Source organism: Epinephelus fuscoguttatus, linkage group LG16 (genome assembly GCF_011397635.1).
Source record: "Epinephelus fuscoguttatus linkage group LG16, E.fuscoguttatus.final_Chr_v1".
NCBI classification, from domain to species: domain Eukaryota; kingdom Metazoa; phylum Chordata; class Actinopteri; order Perciformes; family Serranidae; genus Epinephelus; species Epinephelus fuscoguttatus.
In genome coordinates this window covers 16,677,415-16,700,397 of record NC_064767.1, presented here as the reverse complement: position 1 = coordinate 16,700,397, position 22,983 = coordinate 16,677,415, and the positions used below count along the sequence as shown (strand labels likewise).

General features: G+C 41.2%; 1 protein-coding gene across 2 annotated transcripts in view; it reads left to right on the top strand.

The window, feature by feature from the left end:
- Positions 1-22,983, top strand: part of adam12b (ADAM metallopeptidase domain 12b) — a 141,457-nt gene that overhangs the window by 45,276 nt on the left and 73,198 nt on the right. For both annotated transcript variants that reach the window (XM_049600643.1, XM_049600644.1), the window contains exons 4-5: positions 17,728-17,806; positions 21,592-21,668. In XM_049600643.1, coding sequence (XP_049456600.1) covers positions 17,728-17,806; positions 21,592-21,668 — 156 coding nt within the window. The remainder of the gene's footprint in view (positions 1-17,727; positions 17,807-21,591; positions 21,669-22,983) is intronic.

Here is a 22,983-nt window from a genome sequence, read left to right as displayed (position 1 = left end):
CACTTCCTGTGTCTGTCCTTTCAAATTAAAAACCTACATGGTCCAGACATATAGGTTTTGATTTATTGTGACAAGGCGCAGCTCCTAATAGAGTTTCACGTTTTTTTTTTTTGTTTGTTTGTTTGTTTGTTTTTTCTGCAGCTAAGCGAATAAAATCTTGCCAACTAATTACCTTTCTGGTCGACCAACCTTGCGTCGACTATGAGGGGGCAGCACTACGTTTTAGTCTGGTCAGAGAGTGAATCAAAATCTCAGAGTTTACATTTAATTTTTGTGTAGAACTTTGTTCTGATGTCTTCATAAGTGCCACAGTGTAGCAAAAAATCTTCCTCTGTCTCCGCCTGTCTCCGAGGACAGAGCTGACACAGCCTGTCTTCTCTAGGCAGCCAGATCTGCTTGTGTCTGCCAGTCTATGGCCAGGCAGCGATCACTAATATTCTTTCTGTCTTTCAAGCTCAAACCAAACTCCGATCAAATGTTAAAACTGGCCAAATATAAATCAAGATTCAGTCACTGAATTACCTATTTTGCAACTAAAATGTCTACAGAATCATATTTTAGTACACTGTTTGGCTGCAATACGAGAACTGTAAACATCAAGTGGGTGCCATACTGTTTCCTGTATCGTAAAAATGGAGGCTGGAAAAACTGACAACAAACAGTAAATTGAAGCAGTGCTGATCAAATGTAACATGAAAACAGTCTGCACGTTGTCGCTCCCCTAAGTGCAATTTATTGGCACATCCTCAAGTGACGTTTGGAGCTGAATGCTCCTCTCTCAGTCTGAAGAAGAGCATTCAGCTCCAAACGTCACTTGAGGATGTGCCAATAAATTGCACTTAAGGGAGCGACAGACTTTTTTCATGTTGTTTATTGCTTTTCTTTTTGTACCAATCCAAGAGTACTTGTGTGAGCCCAGTTTTAGGAAAAGACCATTTCTCTAGCAGTAAAATGCTTCCTCGAGTAGTCTCAAGGATAATATGTACAAGTGGGATTTTATTTTTGCTGTTTGGTCATATTTTTAACAGCTGTGATAGGCTAATATTTTCCACACCAAAGTAATTGCTGAGATCAGGGAACATGTTGACATTATTTCAATGAAGTCTGACAATGAGAAAAACAAGAGCAGAGGAATGATCAGACGGCTGTAAACAAGCGTCTGAACCACTTTATTTGGAGGTAAAACTGAAAGTAAGCACAGCTGGAACGCTACAGTCCTTAATTGCACCGAAAAACTGTGTGAATGCACAATTAAGACAAGTACAGTAGGCTAAAGCTGAACCAGAATTCAGTCTGTAATGTTACAGTTCATCTTTGTGCCTTTAAAGCGTTTTCTTTTACTTGGTTTTGAGTTCATGTTGTTATTGCCAGAAAGAATGATTGCCAAACCCAAGAGCCAAGTTGGAGTTATTCTTTAAGGTTACCTCACATTGTGAGGATATGCTGTGCAGTGACCTGTGCAGCACATATTGTCTGAGCTTCAGCTCTTGAAGGTCAGTGACATTTTTTGTAATCCTTTTACAGACCTTATTGAGAGGCCACTGGCTTTATGACTTACGTATCCTGTGGTCAGTGGGTAAATAAATGTAGTGCAGAATTGTATTTTAGATCGCTCACACTGGCCGTAGCTATCAGAGAAATGTCAGGTGTCTTAAAGCTAGAAACCCCAAAATCAGATCTCTGATTAACTTAAAACTCTTTGTTGTTTTACCACCCGTAGCCCGTTCAGTAATTGACATCTCCCGCTCAATACCCAGCAGCCATGACGACTCACGTTATACCGCACCAGCATGAGTGTCAGAGTGCTCACCCTGATCCTCATGTTAAAATGATACATCAGCGCCAAGTGAAAGTTTCCATCTCCACCATGTTTGCAAGGTAATGGGGTGGAGAATGACAGATTGTGTGCTATTATCTTATTGGAGAATCAGCGCAGCATCCATGAAAGTGTAAAGACTGGGTTTAATGACGTGAGACATTTTTTAAGAGGAGGGGAAGAATGCTTCACGCAATCTGGCACCAGAGAGCTGATGTTCTAGGATGTGTGCAGTCAGTGGAGCGACGGCGTGTTATATTAAAGCAGTTTTAAGTGCTCTTTACAGCTTGAAGTTTAAAGTTGTCTATTTTGTCAACTTTCAGGGTTTCAGAAAAGATGTCATGGGTGTGGGAGAATGGGAGATGATTCATACTGATATGCACCAGTTATTCTTTCTTTTTTTTCTAGGAAAAAAATGACAGTAAGAAAAAAAATCTACCTTTAAAGCAAGAACTCTGTGTCTCTGCCTCTCTGTCATTCTGTCCTCCGCATCTTGAGAACAATTTATCCGATCTCCTACGCACTTGGCAGGTGTATTGCTGGAGGACCGAGGACCTGTTGAGTTGAATTTACAGTTTGGACACGCGTCAATATTAATGAACTTTGAATGGAAAAAAAAACACTCTGTGGCTCTCTGCAGCAGCGGGGGCGGGGCCTTAGGGCTCTGCAGACTGAGTCGAGCATGTCATCCATGGCGTGCCTTTACATGCCGCAGCTAATTGACTGCACTTCACCTTTGCTGCTGGATGCTGGATATCCTAACGTTACTATCAAAAACTTCACTGTCCTGTCAACAAACATGAGCACATAGCCCACAAGAGCAGCACTGCTCTGCCATTGCAACTCTTTAAGTTTGTCATACTAACTTATAACCCTAAAAAAATGAACTAATAAAAAACATTAATTAAGCCATGGACTACTAGAACTGCAGTGGTTATGTCAAACCAAGTGACTAATGCAACTACCCCGCTTAACATATTTCATCAGTCTCTCTGACTGTGAGTAGCCACAACCTGGGTGTGTTTTTCACGGGCTGATTTAGTGATTTGGGAGTCCCAGACATGTTGGGCATGCTGGCATAGGCAGTGGAACAAGAAGTACTCCAAACTTTTTTGTTTTTCAAAAGTAAAATTAATACTTGTTAAGAGTAAAACTATTTATACTGCACTGTATAAGTCCTACATTGGCATTTTTTCTAAAAGTGAAGAGTAAAAGAGAGGCATTGTCAGCATAATGTACTTAGATTTACTTGAAAGGGTACTTTGCAGATTTTCAACCAGCTTTGTATCATCATAATGTGTGCAGTATGTGTAAATGAACTTTGGTAAACATCTGTCCATCTAACCAATGCCTAGATCTTCCTACTCCGACGATGCATTTCACAGGCTCTCGTGCTGTTGCTTGACGTACAGGCTGTACTTGCGCATTTTCATTTGCCTGCCACCACATACACAAAGCGTATGAGAATGGATTAAGAGACAGACCTGCCCCTCTCTCTCTCTCTTTCTCTCAAACTCAGACCAAGCTGCGATCAAATGTTGAAATTAGGAAGTGCTTGTCAAACATAAACCAGGATCTGTTACTGTACTGCCTATTTCTCATCAAAGATGTCTTTTAGAAACATATTTTAGTGCACTGTTTAGCTGTAGTAACAAGAGTTTGTGAACAGGAAGTGTGCGCCATACTGTGTCTGCATAGTAAAAAAAACAGAGGCTGAAAAGAAACTGCAATCACACAGTAAAACTAAGCAGTACTGATCAAACCTAAACCAAGACTCTGGTTCTGCGTTGCCTGTTTCTCATGTCAGATGTTTTTAGAAACATATTTTAGCTTACTGTTTAACTGTAATCATTTGGTACCAGCTGGCCAGCATTGTGTTTAACGAACAAGTTTGAGTGTTTGTAGGAGTGCTTATTGGTTCAGTGTGGCACTGTGCATTCTGGTAGATGTAGGTTTTCTACTTCTTGGGCAAAAGTGAATGCCACAGTCCTTTGTCTCTGTTTTCTGTAGTCATGTAGCATCAATTTAAAAAGCATTTATGTCTTTTTTTCTCTTAAGACAGACTAGTTCTACGAAAAGACCATCTTTTCAATGGTGAAATACCTCAAAATCTGCTCAATGTGGAGCGTTAAATTCTAATATAATGCTGGATAGCTTAATGAATAAAATTGCATCATGTTGTAATTGTTATATTTCATGAGTGAACTTGAATCTGCACTGTAAATGGTAACATGTCTCCGTCAGGTAAATATAGTAGTACAGTGTTACCTCTGGTGTCATATACAGTTGAGTTGCATATTTTTTAAGTGCTCTGGGGACAGTTTAAGTTATTTTAGAGTACAATGAGCTAGAATAGCAACATAATTCAATATGTTTGATGGGACCCTTTTAGTCTGGGCCCCAGGCAGTTACCTACCTTGCATAATGGTAATGTCTGCCCCTGGCATTATTTCCTGTGAACCAGAATGTACTTCACTGTTGTTCCTGACCCCGAAAAGCTGTGACTTGGGTGTGTTAAGCAACTCTGTCATGGCAGGTGTATCGCTCAGGACTCAAGGAAGAACAGCGTCAACTGTGAAGTTGTTTGAATGAGCACTTCGTGAGGAGGCTACAAGCAGCAATATCACTAGCCAAGTAATCAGCCCGTTCTGAAGAGGCATGTTTTGAACTGGCACTGCACTTGTAGAAAAGGGAAGGGAAGGAAAATGAAAGACAAAAACATCTTTGATATTTTTTTCTGCTCAGCTCTTAATTGCATATTTCCCCTGAAGACACAAAAAAGTATGGCTGAACAATGAGGCTGCCCAGGGGAGCCACCATAGATTAATTGGACAGATAGGAACCCTCTGACATTAACATTTATGCATTTGTTTACTCTTTTTCAATGAATAATAATAGGCCACCTCCCTTGAAGATCCCTAGTCACTCATTAGTTCCGGTGTGTAGCTTGTTATGGATGGGAATATTGAAGCAGCAAAATACAGTTCATCTCAGTAGTGGGCAGGCATACAAAAACTATTTCTAGAGGTTGTTTAGAATACTTCTTTCTCACTAACTTTTAATGAAGATTTGATGCCACTGCACACACTTGTTACCCATACATCAGCTTCACTATGCAGGAGAACATTACAGGAAGTAAAATGGTAAGCATGTAAATAATATTGGGCAAACTCTGCAAAAGATCCAATTTACTGTATGATATTTTTTCAGTATTTAATTTGTAGTGATTCATTTTTGAAGATTTATTAATTCATTTCAAGTATTCAGGCACGGTGTGCAATTTTTTTCTTATCATTGTTGTTATTATTTTCTTATTTGCCAAACATAAACTCTGTGAGATGTGTATTTCAGATTTTACTGGCACTGTTAGATAGCAGGAAAAAAAAATGTTTTTTAGGAAACATTGATAACTGGCTATTTATTGAGGCTGGTATGCTGTAAACTTTGGTTTCATTTAGAACATTTTGAAAAAGCCATAATTTATTTTTGTAATAGAAGATCCACATTGACTATAGATGATAAATTATTAATGGTATTTTTCCAGTGAGAATTAACGCTGTAATATAGAGGAATACAACTGCACACTTATTTTTCTTAATGGACAGTAAAGTGGAAGCAGACGGCTTGTGCTGATATTATCCTCGTTCACATTTAACCCCACAGCTGCGTGACTCCCCATTACCATAAAATGAAAATAAAGAAGTAGACCAGAACTATAAATAAATTAATGAATAAATGCTGTAGAAATGGTTTAATACTGTTTTCCTGACACTTTGTACTCCACTCAACACAATCGTTGGCAATAAAAGGCTACCTGAGTTAACATTTGACTCAACATAAGTGATTACAGATAACCATCTCTGACAGAACGTATCAGTAGGACCTCTTTAAATATTTTTTTTTTTTTATGCCTCTGTGCCGGCAACAGCTGTGGCTGGGCGCATTATGTTTTAAGGTTGTCCAGATGTCCATAAGTGCGTACGCCCCCTCGTGAATGTGATATCTCAAGAATGCTTGAGGGAATTTCTTTAGGTTTGGTTCAAATGTCCACTTGGACTCAACAATGAACGGATTTTTGTGGTCAAAGGTCAGGGTTACTGTGACCTCACAAAACATGTTACAAAAACAATTACAGGCAACGATCTCTTATAGAACTCATCAGTAGGACCTCTTCAAGTATATTTATATTTATGCCTCTGTGCCAGCAACAGCTGTGGCTGGAAGCATTATGTTTGAAGGTTGTCCATATGTCCACACGTCTGTTGTATGTCCCGTTCTCGTGGATGTGATATCTTAAGAACGCCTTGAGGGAATTTCTTTAGACTTGTTTCAAATGTCTACTTGGACCCATAAAATTGACTCATAAGATTTTTGTGGTCCAAGGTCACTGTGACTCTGTCCATCTCATTCTCATTAACACGATATCTCAAAAAAACCTTGAGGAAATTTCTTCAAATTTGGCACAAACGTACACTCAGGCTCAACAGTGGAGTGGTTAGATTTTTGTGGTCAAAGGTTACTGTGACCTTGTTCTCGTTATCACAGTATCTCAAGAAAACCTCACAGGAATTCGTCAAAATTTGGCACAAACGTCCACTTGGACTGATTAGAATTTGGTGGTCAAAGGTCAAGGTTACTGTGACCTCACAAAACATGTTTTTGGCCTTAATTAAAGAAATCATATGGTAATTATGACAAATTTTCACACAGCTGATCACAGTGATGATATTTTATCCAAAAAGTCAAAGGCTAATTTCCCTGTGACATCAAAATGTTCTGCAAGAACACTTTTTCTGGTGATAATTCAGCGCCATAACTCAAGAACAGATGGGGAGACATTCTGTTGGCACTGAAATGGTAACGGTAATCTTGAAACTGTGGTTGTTGTATAAATCTTCTGTGCTGCCAAGTTGAGAATGTGCATAAAGCATCCATGTTTTAGAATTTGTAGTTTATTTGCAGCAACATCCATACTGAAGTATTGTCAACTGTCATGGCTGCATATAAGTATGGACAGACATGGATATAAACTATAAGTGCAACTTGACTGAGGCATACAATGTGAGGCGGTAATTCTATTTCCCTAAATGAAGAAAAGATATTGAATCCTCAGGCCAAGAGGAGATTGAGGATGGAATTATACTCTTCCTTGGTGATTAAAGATAATCAGTATAAGATCTCCGTAGATTTGTAACTGTTTGCATTGTTACTACAATAGATTCATCATGCATATATCATTATGTTCAGTGCTCTGCTATGAACAGCATATTTTTCTAACAGCTCACCACATAAAGCGCTTATGGTTCACTGCTTGTTAGTGGTGGTGATGTTGCCTCCAGGCGTTTTGAGTTCATACCATCGTCATCCGGCGCCCAGAAATATTCTGTGCTGCTTTGTTAGGGTAATAAAGAATTCATACACTCCTTGAGCCACACATCTCACATTCATAACGGCCTAATGTTGAGCTGTGAAAGCTTGGAGCGTTACTTACCACAAACAGTCTCGGTGGTGCAATATGTGGGGAGGATACAAACGCCAACGGCTAATTTTGCACGGAGATGGACATGTTGAGCCTGCCTTACAGCATCTGACCATACCCAGAGAGAAGTTAGACGATTGGCCTGGATTCATGTGCAGGGTTCGCTTTAACTGTACTGTAGATGAGCGCATTTTCCCTTTCACTGATTTGACAAACTATTCCCTTTAAAGGGCGCGTGGGGAATATGACATCATGCTCTTTGTACAGTTATGAGGAAAAATATGTTTAGTGTGGGAATCGTTTTATGGCGTTAAATATTCCGGACGTGTAGGCCAGCAGCTATGAAACAGTTCATTCTTTAACAGCTCTGCTGTACCTCACTGCTGTTTGCTGTGGTGGTAACCGTTTAGTTCACAACTGAGAGAAATAATAGCATTGATTTAGCTTTGGTTCAAATTGCAGTGTTTCACAGCCACCAGACGTGTGCTTTCGTTAAAGGTATGAAAAGATTTACGGCTTGACAGTGTTTTTAATCTTTGTTTCGCACCTGCAGCCTTGCATTTTTACCCAAATTTTGTTATCAAGTCTTTTTGAGACTCTATGATAGTAAAAAGCAGTGCCAGTAAAAAGCAATAGGTGGCAAAAAAAAGAAGAAATATCTGGAAGCATAAAAGATAAGGTTACCATTGGCGCGCTATAAAAGAAAATAAAACCCTTTGGAGATGTAAAGAAGATATGTCAGAGGGAGGAGGCATACCCAGAGGAAAGAAATGGACTCCAGTGATCTGTGAGCTCTTAAGACTCAAACGCTAGAAAAATGTCTGACAGCTGATGCACAATCCCGTGCTATGGATACCTACATTTACCTTAAGGCGTTTATGTTATACAGTAACACAGTCACCTTTCACTGTGTGCTTTAAAGTGATTGGGAGAGTGGTACACTCCAGTGTGGATACATTAGCATTATCAAAATGTCTCCTTCTAGAGGGATGTTGTCTTTTTTCCCCTGACCAGCAGAAGCCTCCTATCCCCCAAGGAGAAAAATCATATGACCTCACAGTCACTTGCTATCATTTTCTCTTATTACTTTCTGTCAACACTCATTTGTTATCTTTCATGGGGCATACAGTCTTCAAAGATAACAAGTCAAGCAGTCATGAAGGAGATCATATGGTCAGTGATGTAGCTCAAACAGGAAAATGTCATTTATTATCATGCATTTGTGTTTTCCCATGAATGCCTGTGATTTTGTTAATTTCAGAGAGTGTGTGAGACAGACAGTCTCCCCTAACTGTATTATTACACCGCGATTTATTGTTCACGTCTGCTTTCTAGTGCAGAGAGCCTTGTCTCTCCCTCTGCAGTTTGCTTTACTGATGTGATGACTTCACTCGCCTCGGGCTGCACATCACACACAGAGCTGTGAAGCCCGAGGTGAGGGACGCAGACGGAGAATGTTCTCTGAATGAGTGTACCGCTCTCGGTGATTGAATGGCAAAAAGGCAGGCTTTCATTTGGGTCTGAACTGAATGTCAGCTATAAAGTGGACACAAGTTATAACACTCATCACTGCGGCTTGTAAGTTTTGAGCCTGAACACTCATAGTTTGAGTCATTGGTACATTTGTATCTGCAGGGCTGTTCTAGGACTTTAATCTCTATAAACAACATGGTAGAAAGGACTATTTGTTGTCTTTGTGTCTTTCTTTTCTTTATGATCACAATCGTATTCTGGGAAAAGTGTCATCATCTGGACCTTTGAAAACTCTCAGCAGAATCATTTAAAAGTGAGCAAGCTGCTCGGTCTGTGACTTCTAACGAAGCAAAGAGGGATCTTGACTCATTAAGGAGCTATCTTTGCTTTGGTTGGTCAATATTTAAGTAGGCTCAGCCGATCAGCCTGCTTGTTTGATATTGGTCTGCTGCCTGCTGGAGTGTTTGTATTGGAAATTCTTATTCTGCTCTCATTAATGTGACTTTTAAGTCACACTAGCAGCGGGACTCAGGCGCTTGGTCAGGTGGTCAGTCAATCCATCACTTGGGTTCAGACTGAAGAATCAGATGTGTGGATGTATCTTAATGACTTTGTTGATCCACTGACTTTTCCTCTACTGTCACCATTGGGTTGGCATTTTGCTTTTAAGGAAAATATCTTAACAGCTGTTGGATGGATTGCCATGAAATTTGGTGTAGGTATAAAGACTTTTAAAGACACTTTAGTGATCCCCTGACATTGTATTAAGTGCCACTAGCTGATATTCAAATGGTTGATTTTCCAGTGAGCCATCTCCACATCTGTTTGATGGATTGGCACAAAATTCGGTGCAGGCATGTATTGTTCTCAGAGGAAAAATCTGTCTGCCTTTGGCGCTCCACTGACTTCTCTTTCCATCTTTTAAAAAATACATTTTCAATTTCTATATATAGTACTTCCATTCATTCATTTTCCATTGCTGCTTATCCTGTTGGGGATCATGATGTTGGCATTGGACGAGAGGTGGGGTACACCCTGGACAGGTCGCCAGACTATCACAGGGCTGACACATAGAGACAGACAAACATTCACACTCACATTCACACCTACGGACAATTTAGAGTCACCAATTAACCTGCATGTCTTTGGACTGTGGGAGGAAGCCGGAGTACCCGGAGAAAACCCACACTGACACAGCAAGAACATGCAAACACCACACTGAAGGGCTTCCCTACCTCATGGTTTGAACCAGGAAGTACATACACTCAATATGTATGTTCGCTGTCATTACAATAGTATATGTTTGTAACTGACTCCCGGCACTATGGGAGTCAGAGGGAGGATAAATGTACAGAGGCACATATAGGTTACCTACACAAACAAATAAATACATTAAAAGTAGAAACACATACTGATAGGTGATCCTATACGAGCCTTTTCAAGCCCCAGCCTCATGACAGGAGGACCAGTGTGACACATCAACACATTGCGCCAATAAACAGGTTGTGAACAAAATCAGTCAAGGGCAAGAAAAAAACAAACAAAAGTAATTATGATCACACCTCAGGGACCTGGCATCCTGGAACAGAGTGTCTACAGAGGTAAATACTGCATTACTCAGACACGACTGTGAAGAGTCAAGCAAAAGGGTTACAAATAGACCCAAATCTTTGTCTCCGATCCTTGCACTCTATCTTCTCCACTTTTAAGCATGACAACATGTCCTTAAGCCGCTGGGATTCTTTGGATGGGGCAACCTTCTTCCACTTGTGTATAATTACACAATGTGCTGAAATGGAGGTGAAAGCAATGGTGCCATGACCCTAGGACTGGCAGTCACATTTCCTCCAGGGGAACTCCACAAAGAGCGACAAACGGATTTAGCTCAATTACAGTTGTTAGAATTGTGGAAAGGGAACACAGTCTTCCAAAACTGTCCTAATCTTGGGCTCCCCGGGCTTTTCCGCTTTTTTTGGCTCAGTATGAAATGTCTCTGCAACTATTACATGAATTGCATGAAATTGTGTACACACATTCATGTTCGCCAGAGGGTGAATTGAATTAACAGTTCCATGACATTTAATAAAGCGCCATCATCCAGTCAAATACAAAATTTCTACTGTATTTTGGTTTATTCAAAGCAGCAACCACCGAGGTTGAATGCCAGCCGATGCTGGAGGGCCAGAAACTGCAGTTCTTCAACCTGAAGCTGGCTCCAAAGGCGAGTCAGTTCCCATAGACCCCCATGTTAAAATGGCCAACTGTAAAGCAAAAATGACCATGTTTACATACTACTACATACAATGGCAAATGCAGATGGGCTACAGCAGCAGAAGACCACATCCGGTGCCATTCCTGTCAGCTAAGAACGGGGAACTGAGGCTACACTTTGAATGGGCTCACCAAAATTAGCCAACAGAAGATTGGAAAAACGTTGCCTGGTCTGATGAGTCTGGATTTCTGCTGCCACGTTCAGATGGTAGGGTCAGAATTTGGTGTAAACAACATGAAAGCATGGATCCATCCTGCCTTGTATCAACAGTTCAGGCTGCTGGTGGTGGTGTAATGGTGTGGGGGATATTTTCTTGGCACACTTTGGGCCCCTTAGTACCAACTGAGCATGGTTTAAACACCACAGCCTACCTGAGTATTGTTGCTGAGCGTGTCCATCCCTTTATACCCATCTTCTGATGGCTACTTCCAGCAGGATAACGCACCATGTCACAAAGCTCAAATCATCTCAAACTGGTTTCTTGAACATGACAATGAGTTCACTGTACTCCAATGGCCTCCACAGTCACCAGATCTCAGTCCAATAGAGCACCTTTGGGATGTGGTGGAACGGGAGATTCTCATCATGGATGTGCAGCTGACAAACCTGCAGCAACTGCATGATGTTATCATGTCAATATGGACCAAAGTCTCTGAGGAATGTTTCCAGCACCTTACTGAATCTATGCCACCAAGACCAAGGGGTCCAAATTGGTACTAGTGGCCAGAGAGTGTATTATACCTGCTTGACATTAGCATTTTAAAGTTGTCATTGTGAGCATGTTAGTATGCTGATGTTAGCATTAAGCTCAAAGCAATGCTGTGACTAAATAGAGCCTCAAAGAGCTGCTAGCATGGTTTGACACATGAACTTTTAGTGGGACAACCTAGTTCAGTGCACATTTAGGACAAACATATACTAGGAGGCCTGTTACTAAACTGATGATATAGTTACCGCCACAGGAAACAAATTTGTTGTGTGACTTACTGTATTCTCACAAGCTACATTTATGTGGTTGGTTTTAAGAGAGGCACAAATGTACTTGAGTAATCTTTTACAAAGCCAGAGAAGTAGAGTGAAGGAAGGCACTCCTTTAATTCTGCAGTTCAGGGGATTTTTCTGTTTTGCTCCCTCTGCTCCTCCCACCCTCATCTCCTTCTCTCCCTGTTATTTTTTTAATTTTTTTTTTTTTACTGGCTTTGCTGGCTTTGTACACTTCAGTGCACCCGCTACAGCCAAGCCTAAGCTGAAGGGACACTGAGCTGTATGTAAATCAATTTGGAACGCAGCCGTATGTGGAAATAGAATTAGACTTGTCAGCCACACCTCTTTAGTTCCTCCTCTCTTCTTCATCGCTCTCTCCTTCTGTAGTAGTGCGCTCTTTTTCAAGTTAGGCGTACAGTACCATAAGTAGCAGCTATAGGAAGGCTTAGGGTCAGGCTCGTGGGGGAGAGGGGATTAAAAGAAATCACTGAAGTTAGCAGTCTTCAAAGGAAGCAGAGAGACTGCAAGTGGAGCCACATTTCTCTCAAATGGTTTCATGCTCAGGGGGCTTTGTGTAATGGTGAATTATTACATGAGGCATGGAGTCACATATATGTAAATGAGGCCCAGCGCTTTAAATTTGCACCGAGCATTGTACTCTCTGGACGCCCGAGAAAAGGATGATATTAAAAAACACTGATTCATGTAAACAACGCGTGACACATCCACTTTCGGCTTCATCGATTATGCCGTCGTAGCGAGCCTGTGTCTGCTAGGTTTGATTTGTTCTTTTCAAATAAAACTCATTTAAACACGTGTTTGGTTCGGCAACAACAACAGTTCTATCTGCTGTTATTTCAGATATGATAGAAAGTCATATCTGACATGTTTTTTTTTTTATGCAGCAGAAAGAGGAAGAGGGATTTTGTATGGTGCACGGTAATGAGTTTTTCTGCAGTGGCCTCGTCTGTTTGGTCCCTGCATTGTGACAGTCATATTTCCGGGAGCCATTCATTGATCGTTGTGTTGGATGTTCTGTGTGACAGCAGTCCACTTATGTCAAGGGATGGAAGGGGAACAGGAACATATGTTCATCTGAGACATCAGGGATCAGAGGTTGAAAGGTCGACAGTGAATCACAAACATGTCCCTGAATGCTTTTTAGGCTATAAAGCAAAGTGTGGAAAGCTCCTCATCTGGCTTTTAGAAACAATCACTAATTCATGCCATACTGTAAATTAATTTGCAGAGAAATTCAATTAATGCTGAAGAGCTAGAGATGCTAAATTAAAAAAAGGAGAGGTAGGAGATTATTTTTTAAGACAAATAACAGTGCTTTCCACCTCCCAGAGGTGCTATTAAAGAGCCCCTCATTCATCACAATTAACCTGAGTGACTATTAGTGAATCGTTAATTAGATGTTGGACTGTGTCTAATGAATCGCAACACACGCTTAGCAGCATTGAATCAATGGTTATTGACTCAGGCATTTATTGGAGATTTTTATAACAGTTTTGGAAAAGAAAAATGTAAAGGTAGATAGGTAGTACGTTAGCAAAGAAGCTCACTGTCAGTTCACAGTGCACTTTATAATACATGGTACAAATTAATCCTAGTTTACACCAAAGATTCTCAGTATGATGACTTGTAGCTTCTAACTACTTGCAAACATTGGTCTGCAATGTTCTGAAAATCTGCCAGTTTGCATCAATGTAGTCTCTATATACAGACTCTACATTCAGTGAATGTAGAGTCTGTAGGCAAACCCTGAGAGATCTTGCCTCCAGAAGAAGAGCGGAAGAGCCCTGGTTTCCGGTTGTAGGCTGTTTGTAGTCCACGTGATATTGACCAATCACGTTTGAGCTGGCTGCAGTTGTTGCCAGGTTAAATGGTCCGTGCAGTGAACTAACGAGGCGGAACATAATTGGCGTCACTGCAAACTCTGAATCCACCGCAATGTTACAGCTTATTTACTTATATATAAACGGAAGTTGGAAACGGAAATTCGCCTCCTCCGCCCAAATCAAACCAGAATGCCAAAAAATCGAGGCTGTATCGCCATCTGCCGGAAGTCAGATGCCGAATACAGCCGATGGGTTCCGAGAATGACATCAATGCAACTTGACAGGATGGTATATTATCTCCATAGCAATGACTCTCTCTAATAGTGATAGTGAGATACTTGCAACAGTTGCATTTCTACAAGTAGTACTAATTAAATGACGAAAAGAAACGAAACAACCTAAGCTTCGTAGTCTACCACGAGAAATAGGCTCAACTCATGGCCCACTGGGTTCATTTGGCAGCCATTTTGAATTGATGTCCACGCTTATGGCGAAAAACGCAGATTTTCGTAACCCCTGAACCACACAACATACAAAGACAAATATACCCACTTTTTCATATAATTTGGACACCAGGAATTGAATGGAAAGGTCACTGACATGCTACAACCACTCTCTATTGGTAAAAAAGGGCAAATTACACAATTTAGGCTCATAACAATATAATTTCCTCTATTTTGTTTCGCAGTTGTTTCCTGCAGTTACCAAATGTAGCTACTTTATTATCTTACATACATCTCAAGGTTATTAAATGGATGAGGTCTGTGACACCAAGGTGGGTCAGTTTGAGGTTGGTGAGGAGGACCTGGAATCAGACCAGGTACTGGAGGAAGTGTAAATAACGCTGCCGCATGTTAGGTGTGGCTTATGTTAAATAAGCTTAGATAAGTTTCCCAATCTTACATATGTATAAGGTCACAGCTTTGTTCAGTTTTGACTGTCAAAGGTGAAGAACAAGTCTGCCATGTCCCCATTGTGCTTAAGGGATCGCGCCAGATCATTGGTCTTCACAGAGAAGAGGAGCTTGGAAACGAACCGCCTGCGGTCCATGACAGACAACAAGAATACCACTTTCTTGCCGAGATGGGATAGACTATCAGATGGATAATAGATATGCCAAAATCTTACAATAACCAGCGCCCATTGATCAGTTAGTATGTGTGTGTAACATGCACATATGCAGCAGGCAGCAGGCAGCAGCAGCAGCGACACAACCTGAGGACGGAGACTGACATACATGTCTACAGCAGCAGGGATGTACCTGACTGACAGGACTTAGGCTGGACAGGGATGGAGGGCTGTTTTCAGAGAATGCCACAACAAGCGAACACGCTGTCTGCTGACAGTTTGTAACTGACTTGACCAGCGGGCTTCTCAACAAGCCAGTTGGTTGTTGAAACAGGTGACCTGCCTCCTGTTTTCAAACTAGCCACTTGCAACTTGACATGCTAAGTTGCTGGTGACACCATCAGCTGGCTTGAGTCCAGCTGAGACAGGCCAGTTCACACCGTTGCAGAGGAACAACTTTCCCCTGCAACGTTCTAAAACATTTCGTCTTGAATCTTTGGTCTGATCTGGACTTGACTCTACAGTTGCAGTTGTAGAACAGATTGACAGTTTGAGGCTGAGGAAGTTGATGATCTTCCACACGTGACTAATTTCACACATCCGTCAGAAACTCTGCATGCCGGTTCCATTCATAAATTTCACCACCTGTCTCCTACAAAATACTAGAGGAAAATTTAAAGCAGCACTTGAAGAATTCACACCGGCTTTTCTGCTGAGAAGAGCTGAGGTGAATATCAGACCTTGTCTCGTGTGCCGCTATGACTCTAAATTGCATTTGATTGGCTGCATGTTCCTCTTGACAAAAATAGGGATGGAGGTGAGGAGTTGCTAAGAAAAGAGGTATAATCACATAAAAGTATTTTGGTATTCGGGGAGAAACTCCCTCCCCTGCACTATTTGGGTTTAGTGGTAAAACACGACTGACACGTCTGAAGTGCGGTGAGGATGACATTGTCTATCTGCTCTCTATTAAAATGCCAAATCTTTTTTAAAAAACACATATCCTCGAGATAAAATAAAACCAAGGCCTTTTTTTTTAAAGGGTTGTAATCCAAAAGCTCAGATTTATTTCTTTTTATTGCGACAGTAAAAAGCAAAGAGGGAAACACTGGAGCCGTAGAGAAGCGAGAACCAAGGGCATTTGATCAACAGCAGGGTCATTCTCAGCTGTGAAAGATGCACATACCGACGCCACGGAGCAGAAAGGTAACAAGCAGGGGTAAAGAGAACTCTTGTCAAACACACAGTAAACATTCATGGCCTCATAAACTGTGTACTCTTGCCAAGGAGTTGATTACAGGCAGATTCCATCATGTAAAACCCGCGGCTTTACTTCAGTATGTGTGATAGTACCACGGGCCACGCTGCCCTAAGCTGGCTCTCCCAAACATGCCTGCAAAATCCAGCACGTGAGCATTTGCTTGGAATTATCGCTCACATGATGCAAATCCTATCCTTACTGTAAACTGTATCAGAGCGTTTTCAATTTGCCCTCCTTTCAACAAAATACTATAACATTGCTGTTTGTCACTTTTTAAACACTGCTTTTGCAAGTTCAGTATAAAGATGCATATTTGGGGGTTTTCCATAAAGCATCCTCTGCCCTCTGATGTGTCATCCATTTTTAATGAGACATACCGGGCTCTTTAAAGTGATTACTGGCCGCTGGCTTATCAGATTTGTTTAAGAGCTTGCTAATGGCGTGATAAGGCACATTAAAGCGATAATAAGTATTTAATGAAGTTAAATGTGGTCAGGCTCAGGCCACGGAGGATTGATCCCTTTTTAAACAGGTCATAAAAAATGAACTTTGAATGCACAGATAAGATATTAAATGGTCTGGAAGTATGGGAAAAAAAGTACATTATTGGCCCAGTCCACTCCGGTCTAATTCTGGTTTTCAGTCCATGCAAGCTGTGTGGGATGGCAGAGCACTGTGGGATATGAATGATTTCCACTGTGATTTGGATAAACACTGCGGCGTTCTAGTTTTTAAATCCTCTCCAGCTCCTCTTCTGTCTTGTGAATCCCGTGTTTTCTGCAGGAAAAAAGTCAGATTTGTGAAACTTTTTGTTTGTCTGTTTGTGTTGCTGCATTATATTCACCTGTGGTGCATTGATAAGTGAGTTTATTAGAATATTTCAGACAGAAATCACGTCATATTTGAAGGTACAGAAATAAAATAATCACTTCTCTGCATTTTTACCTGCTAGTGCTCCCTCTTTCTTTCTTTCTCTGTCTCATACATACACACACATTCACACACACCCTGAGATCATCCTGCCTGATGTCAGTGTGATTATGCAGCTGCAAAAGATGGGTGTTCCTGCTGCTCCTTTGCCAATGCTCGGGGTGGGGCTCACTGTGTCCATCTGCTTGTGGCCCTAGGAGAAAAACGCACGCACAAATGGCCACACAGTTTAAAATACATCCACACACACATATGCACAGAAATACACATGCACAAAATAATTACCTCAGCAGGGAATCTAGTCAGTCATGCTGAATGCCAAGGGATTCAAGGACACATACAAATCACCTAATAAATTCACAGCAAATCAAGTCTCCCCTTGCCTCAGAATGCTAAGTATTTCATCCACATTATCCCCCCAAATTCTCGCAAGCAACACCGAATCTACATAAAAAGTCAACTAAGGGTCGAGTTTTCTTAGTCGTCTTAAAACACAGACTCTTTTTTTTTCCAATTCAGATTTACAGTGTTGAAAAAAGTACCTGAGTGTTTGATGTTTCTGTTCTCTCTCCCCCTCTCTTTCTCTCTCTCCCTTCTTAGGGGTCTTTTTGCAAGCCATTACACTGAGACACATTACCGGGAGGATGGAAGTGCATTCACCGGTGCTCGCAACTTCACGGTACGGTGGCACTCGAGTGCTTTTGACATTTATGGTCCAGTTGACGTGCAGTGGTGCTCCGCAGTCATGCTGTAAAAACTGACCCTTTAAAAGTGTTCAGGAAGGCAGATGGTTTTTTTTTGTTATAACTCATAGAGGATCAGTAGTACAGATTATACTCTACATTGTAGCTTATGCATTAGTTAAAAATCAAATTAAGGATTGAAAATTAATAGTTCAATTGTTTTTACCACCACAGTGTGACCTGGTGTGTATTTGAAAGCCTGTTGCCGAGCGGGACATCCATCCTGTGGCCTACATGATGATAAGCTGTGTTTTATGCTGGCTGTGTTTCAGCCAACATTGCCATCAGGATTTTATTATGGAATCCCCTTTCAGCAGATGATCTATCCCTGAGTACTTTTTTTTTTTTTTTTTTTTTACTTTTTATTCTGTGTGCATGCTCGCCGTGTAAAGCAGAGAGCCTGCTCCCCCTGAAAATGAGGAAAAGATTGATGTTCATTTTGAGTACTTACCGAGGCTCACTGTGGCACAATTGATTCTTCATTGTATGATGAAGGTATTTTAACTTCGAGCCAGGTACAAATATGGTTGCACTGCATTACAGCATGTAGGCATTTTTAACAGGCATTGTAGAGGAGGGATCACATTTCTGTGGCGTTTCGAAAACAGGTGATTTGTGTGCAGGATTTAGTGACATTAGCTGTGAGGATTGCAGATTGCAACCATCTGAAACGTCTGCCATGTGTCAAACGTAAACTCCTGGTTAGGATTCCTTCAGTGTTTAATGTTCAGGAGGTTTTTACCAGGAGCTGAATTATCCACAGAGGTCTCTTCCTCACCAGAACAAACAGACCAGGTGATTAAAACCGGTAAAAAACACTGAATAAAGCAGTTTCATGTTCCAAATCTGTGTTTCTTTGATGGTGTTTGGCTCATCTCAGATGGCCGTTGGCACACCTGCACACACATGCTCACCTTTTTCTCTGATAACGTAAGTACTAGTCCATATCCATTGGTAGCTTTGTCACCTTCTACCTATGCCAATCCTCAATGCCTATGTGCAGTTTCACATAGATTGACCACGTCAGTGAGTAGAAAAACGTGGGACAGACAGAATGATACACTGACAGTTTCCGTGATTATGTACAGCATACCATACCATGACTTAGTCATACCAAAAATTAGAAAAAAACCCCAAAACATTCAGCCACAGGGGGAGTCACTGCGATCTGTCGCATTTTAGCCATTTTTAAGCATTTTTCTGTTGTTATAGCGCCACCCAGTTGCCAATTAGAGTTAAATTTCTCCAATCACCTTGAGGCGTCCTGTTCTACATATCTACCAAGTTTAGTAAAAGTCAATATAGCGGTTCGGCCTAGATAAGAAATTAGCTCTCTAACGCCCCCATTTTGTTTGATGGGGTCAATAATGGAGGGGTCCCCTCAGATTATGTGTGGTCATATGCCTACCAAGTTGCGTGGTGATGGGTGAAACCCTTGAGATGTTATACACCTTTATGTGATGAGCCACGCCCTCCGCAATATTCATTGCCTTATAGAAGCTCAGTTTTAGTAAGTTTTCCAACTTTTGCCAAGAGGCAACTTTAGATATTGGTCCCTAGATTACGTTCTCCAAGTTTCATGCAGATCGGTCAAACTTCCTAGGAAGAGATCGATTTTAAGTGTTTTTCAAAAAATTCAAAATGGCGGAAAATCTATAGAACTGGAAGTTATAGGTTCTTGAGGCAAATTTGTTCCTCATGAGGAGAGGCATCTCTGTGCGAAGTTTCATGTCTCTATGACATGCGGGGCATGAGATATGCCCATTCAAAGTTTGCAATTTCAGTTGATGCTATAGCGCCCCCCTTTGGCCAATTGATGTAATATTGCTTCATTCGCATTCTCCCATGACCCTCTACCACTGTGGACACATGGATTGACCAAGTCAGTGAGGAGAAAAACATGGACCAGACACACCCACAGACAGACAAAGTTTTCGTCATTATATAGTAAGATCAGACGTTCCGTAAGATTTTACCAGGAGCTAAATTATCCACAAAGGTCTCTTACTCTACAAAACAACTGGAACTGATGATTTCACGTTAAAAACTCAAAGTTTTCCGATGCTGTTTGGCTCATCTCATAGGGGCTGCTAACTAAGGTGGCCATCATGAAAACATGATTGTCTCTTTCTAGAACCATTGTTTGATTTGTCCGTCCTGCAGAACAACATGGCAGTTTCCGTGGGCTAGGACCTGCTCCCTATGTCGATATAAACGGCTCATTCTCAGATATCAAAAACACATAGATTCTTATTTCCAGGTGATTATGCACTAAAAAAAACATACCTCTTAAATTATATTCCACGCCTGCCAATATATCCCTCTAAATCCTACACACTGGACCTTTAACATATTTAACATTCTCTTGCCTGTTTGCGGCTAAGATGGATTGAAATCACTGTTTAATTGAACAGCGGTGAGGACAGTTTGACAGGTCGCTTACAGCTCGGAGCAGAAGTGTTTGGTAATTCGGCAGTGACTGACAAGTCAATTTCCTGCAAAGTTATGCAAACAGCATTTTCCACTCTCTGTCTCCCACCTTTAATTCTGAGTGGGAGGATGTTACAAGCGTTGCATCAGGCTGTCAAACAGACATACTGTATTGTCTTAGATAAGCCTCGCACAGCTGCACACTTTCAGTACCTGCTGTCACTGAACTCAGCAGTCAGCCATGTGTTAATCAGGGATCAGTGGAAAGACGTGCGCTCTAAATAAACTCTGCTATCTTGTGAATTATCTGGTAAGACAAAGAAGTCAGTGAAAATGTAATGATTTTGCTCCTCAAGCATACAAGTCAACACCTATTAAAAACAAAGCAAAACAGGAACTGTAAATCAAGACAATTTTACCAACCCTTAAATGGGATATAAAACAGGAGAACTGGATGTTTAGCGGCTAACCGAGATGTGTTCCATTTTTATTCTGCTTTTTGTAGCTCCAGGAAATCCAAGAAATGAGCTTATGTCTAAATATTTCACTTTGAATGCATTTAGCTACTTTAAAAGTCACAGACACATTGCTGAGGAAGACAATCACATCCCTGCTTATGTTTTCTTGTATGAAAGGTGAACTAATCTAGGTCAAGCATAGCCTCAGCACAGAGCCTTTGTAGCTGCTCTATTTTTATACTTAATGTAATGAATCTCAGTTCCATCACCACCTGGCTCAGTTACTTGTACTGTACTTGCCAAACAGAAATCGTTGGAAACGACTGTTTCATGCAAAAAAAAAAAAAAAAAAAATCTCACCTCAAAGTATTTCCTCCTGCAGTTCAATATTTGGGATGAGAAATGGTCAGTGTAGTGACTAATGTCGGTTGATTTAAGAGGGCTGGAGTGCAGCTAGACAGTAAATGGAGGTCTGTGCTCCCTCTTAACGAGAGTCACTTCCTCTGCTCTCCTTCTGTGCAGACAACAGTGTTCCCAGTGTGTCTGAGGAGTCTTAAAAGTCCCCTTCTCTTTCTTCTAGACCACTCTGGTGGAATGATGAAGGAAAAACAATTACCACTTTACTGTCACCTCCCATCCGTGTCAGTTCTCCGTCCCTCTTCATCTGTGGAGGTTGCATTCGTTTCAGAGAAGCCTGTTTCTGTGAAGAGGGAAAGACTGTAACCAGCAGCTTGTTTTTTTGTTATGATACGTTTATTATTTTATCTAGTGAGTGAAGTGTTTTTCTCTTTTGTTTATAAAGGCCTCTTAAATGAACACTGTACCTCTTTCAGAACAACTGCTACTACCATGGGGAAGTCCAGGCGCATCCAAACTCTGATGTCACCCTCAGCCTTTGCTCGGGCCTTCGGTAAGAAACATACCCATCATTTAGTATTCAAGCAGCATCTCAGCACTGCCCTTTAAGTGCTATTTGCCTCTGCAATGTTTATATTTACTCCGCACCGCACAGCAGCCCATCGCTCTTAAGCCCCTTAAGCGCGCTGTCAGTAAGTTGGTGTGTGGCTCACAGGAATAGGAGAAAATGTCACACCTCATTGTCTTTGTCCACAGAGGAATCCAGGAAATATCTGCCCTCGTTTTGGCAGTAATTGGCTTCTTGCTGTTGCTAATGACCAAGCAGAATTGGAAGATTCAGGATATGGGCAACAAGTTCAACAATGCCATATCTGGCTTAATTGACCCTTGGCTTAAGCCCCGCCCCTTTGTGATAGTCCATCAAGCTGTCAGAGCAAGCATGGAGCCCACACCTCCACTTCAACTGTACTATGTGAAGAAATATTAAAAAAAAAAGACACGATTTCAGAAAGAAGCTGACAGAAAACTACAATAGGGATTTTAACGATATATCCAGGATGTCAAACTGACTCAGCAGCAACAACAAGGTAAAAAGACAAAGATAGTTAGAAGCTAAAGCCAAACTATAGGCTACAGATCACAGTGTGAAAGTGAACCACCACTTCACCCGTTGTTGGAGACAGAAGACAATGAATATAAAGGAAAACACCAATTTTCAACCAACTATGTGTCATCGCAGTGTGCGCAGATAAACGTGTTTGGCTTCCTGAGTGCAACCAGCGCTTGGGCCTCTGCCAGTTAATGGTTGGGAGCTCATGGGGAAGCCAAACATCTTCATCTGCGCACAATGTGATGACACACAACTGGTTGAATATCAGCAAAGTTGCCCTGCTTCCCTTCACTGGTTCCTGTAAAGCATGGTCGGGTTTGATTGACTTTTACAATCATTTAAAAGCAAGAGCAACAGTGTCATTCAGCAGCCGGCTAACTAGCTTACCCTACACTTTCTAGGATTTGATCTTGGTTTTGAAATGGGAAGAAACGTAAATCTCCCTCCAGCCTCTCCAGGTAACAAGTGTCATTATTGCACATGCCACAGGCACAATGTTTAGCTCTAAATCCACAAAAGCAGCCTGAAAAAGGAGAAATTCAGAAACAATTGCACAACTCAAGAAACTTAATGAAGCACAACCATGTAGTTGTCAGAACCTTTTCAGAGCCAGCCCATGTTACTCTATGATTGACCAGTCTGCATTCAAGCGGCGGGACTTGGAGAAGGGTCAGTTAAACATTTTTGGAAACAAAAGAGTTTACTTTGCCAATGCAATTACAGCTGTTGACAAAGAACATTTAAGTCCCTATGAAGC